The 2,500-nt window shown below is 33.2% G+C and overlaps 1 protein-coding gene and 1 long non-coding RNA gene across 5 annotated transcripts in view; one reads left to right on the top strand and one right to left on the bottom strand.

Annotated features, from left to right (window-relative positions):
- LOC144965197 (uncharacterized) overlaps window positions 1-2,500 on the top strand; it is a 567,438-nt gene that overhangs the window by 225,651 nt on the left and 339,287 nt on the right. The window lies entirely within an intron of this gene.
- The window catches only part of LOC144965193 (zwei Ig domain protein zig-8-like), a 164,507-nt gene that overhangs the window by 18,332 nt on the left and 143,675 nt on the right, over window positions 1-2,500 (bottom strand). For all 4 annotated transcript variants that reach the window (XM_078900271.1, XM_078900272.1, XM_078900269.1 and 1 more), the window contains one exon: window positions 1,210-1,348. In XM_078900271.1, coding sequence (XP_078756397.1) covers window positions 1,210-1,348 — 139 coding nt within the window. The remainder of the gene's footprint in view (window positions 1-1,209; window positions 1,349-2,500) is intronic.

The raw sequence follows: 2,500 nt of genomic DNA, 5'->3' as shown, positions 1-2,500 counted from the left end.
ATAAATCACAAAAGATCTACTACCAGATCCAGCTACCATGTCATTACTGGATGTGTGAGAATTATAATAATAAACACAAGTATAGATTGTATAGCGGAGTTGGACGTAATCAGGTTTCATTCGTGTTTCAATGGGTATTCAATAAACTTTGGTCAACTCTTTCTCTCATCCCATGTTACTTGGAATGGTGATGAAGGAACTGAAACTCCTCTTTCAACTAAGAAGAGTTTTAAGGTAAGAAAAACCATTTCAAAAATAACGAATATTACACAATGTTAAGCTCATGACCTGCATTATTATATAACATAAAAGTTAACCACACAACGAAATTTGATTTTAAATTCAATAATCACAAAATTTGAAAATAACTGTTTTTAAATAGGACGAAAGTAATTTCTTCAACTACCAAAATATTAGTAAAAGCTATAACCAAATGGATGAAGAGTTGATAGGGCATACACTTACATCCAGAGGACCCTTTTATCATTAACTATAAACCCTTAATGGTCACGTTGTACCATTATATAACAGAAAAAGCGTGAATCATCTAGGACATTTTTCAAGATAAATAATAAAACAATCAAATCACATTTCCGTTTCTAGCTGTCAAAATTTTGATATTTTTGACCTTTTACTTCTATTCACCACGTCATAATATAGGACTTTAGGTCATATGAAGAAGATTTGTAAAAATATTGTCAAGAATACCATCCCACAACTCAATCTCTAACCTTATATTTTAACTATCATTGCAACCTGGAAGACATTAACGCAGCCGATATAGTCAGCCTTCATATTACGAACATCTTTCTCTTGACACAGATGAACAAAATAACAGTATTATTCCACGAGTCGTCTCATCTAAACAGTGTGATTTTTAATTGCTCACCAATTGAAAGGCCGATTAATAAGGCTAATAGAATGGCTCTCTTGAATACATGCCGACCAGCCAAAAATTGTGCCCCCCCCCCCCCTTCCATTCTGAACAGTTTTTTTTCAAGCATTTTGAATCAAGCGAGTTAAAAATGTACGACATTGCACGATGCTGCAGTACACCTGACCTGTACGCATTACTTTGTGATTCGTGCTAAAATATTTAACTGCCTCCCGACCCGGCTTTTAGGCATAGTATACTGAAGGACCGCCCAATGGTCAGAATAAATACGTGCTGAAAGATAAAAACATTGCAAACAAAAGGGCGATGCCTACCTGTATTTATTTGAGTCGATCTTGTCTCCAGCTTTGAACCAGTCCATTTCGTCAGCAACCCTGGCACCGCCTGAGGCGTTACATTTCAATTCAATCTTGTCACCCAAGTCAACGAATCTTCGTCCCGTGATGGAAATTACTAGAGAGACAGGGTTAGCATATCATTAAAGACTGTCCTGAATGCAGCTATTACCTAAGGTCTATTACAAAAAAGGAAGAGTTAAAAATACCTTCCATTTTTTATCCCCAAAAATATCCACATTTACATCGGGATTTCATTAGTTATACGTGCAATGCACCTTCAAAGGTTTCATTTAAATGCAAGTAATGCCAAAATGCATGTAAAATGTCTGTTGGCGAGCGTTGTTAACGATTACAGTCGATGTGTACATAGACGCAGGTCTAATATCTGAACCCACTTATGGACCTATTTTAATATTGTTGTAATGGACAATATTTTGCGTCATTTCTTTTAAAGATTTCCATTACAAGAATGGCCCCATAAGGAGTTGGGTTATCAGACCTGCAAATTAGTACACGTCGATTAGAGTCATATATATAATCTGAATTCTCTATTAAGTGATCTAGATTATTTTTAAAGGAACGAATGGCCTTGAAAAGTATTTTTTTTTTCAAAAAATGTCAATTTGGCACACCCTTTCCTTTCTATCACCGTGCTAAAATTTTACCTCGTTCATTTTGTTTGTGCAAAATTTGGTATCTTTGTTAAAAATAAAAACTGCCAATATTCTAATTAGAATAAAATAATTCAAGCTCTAATTCTAATTTTATTCTGAAACAGAGAGGTTTCTATTATATTCAAAATAAATTTCTAAATTTGAAATAAAAGATTAGCAGTGCTTGTTTTAATTCACAACTTGGTCCTAAAAAGAGTACATAAATGGGGTAACATCTTCCAATTAGATGTAATTCATTTAACTATTGTATACATTGCTGTCTATAAATGAATGCATTGGTTGAAAAGACAACATGGGATTATTATTAGGAAATGTTCAAAGATGTAACTTTAGAAAATCAGACCTCTACAGAGAGCAAAAATAAATTTAAAATCTCGAAATAAAACTACTTAATTAATAAGATTCGTGATTCCGGCCATTTTCAGAAACAATTAATGGAACAAAAATAGTTTTCTAAATAAAACCAACCAGAAAACTAAAAACCAAGACAATAGTCGTAAATCAGTGTGCAAAGTAAAAGAAAAAAAAGAGAAAAAAAAAACCAGCAACAAAGCATGCAGAGAAAATTATCAACGCATAATGAAAAAAAATAA

The sequence above is a fragment of the Berghia stephanieae genome, chromosome 2 (assembly GCF_034508935.2).
Source record: "Berghia stephanieae isolate SIO BIC M18660-M18661 chromosome 2, UCSD_Bste_1.3, whole genome shotgun sequence".
NCBI classification, from domain to species: Eukaryota; Metazoa; Mollusca; class Gastropoda; order Nudibranchia; family Aeolidiidae; genus Berghia; species Berghia stephanieae.
The sequence above is the reverse complement of the archived record's forward strand: the minus strand, read 5'-3'. Positions and strand labels throughout refer to the sequence as shown.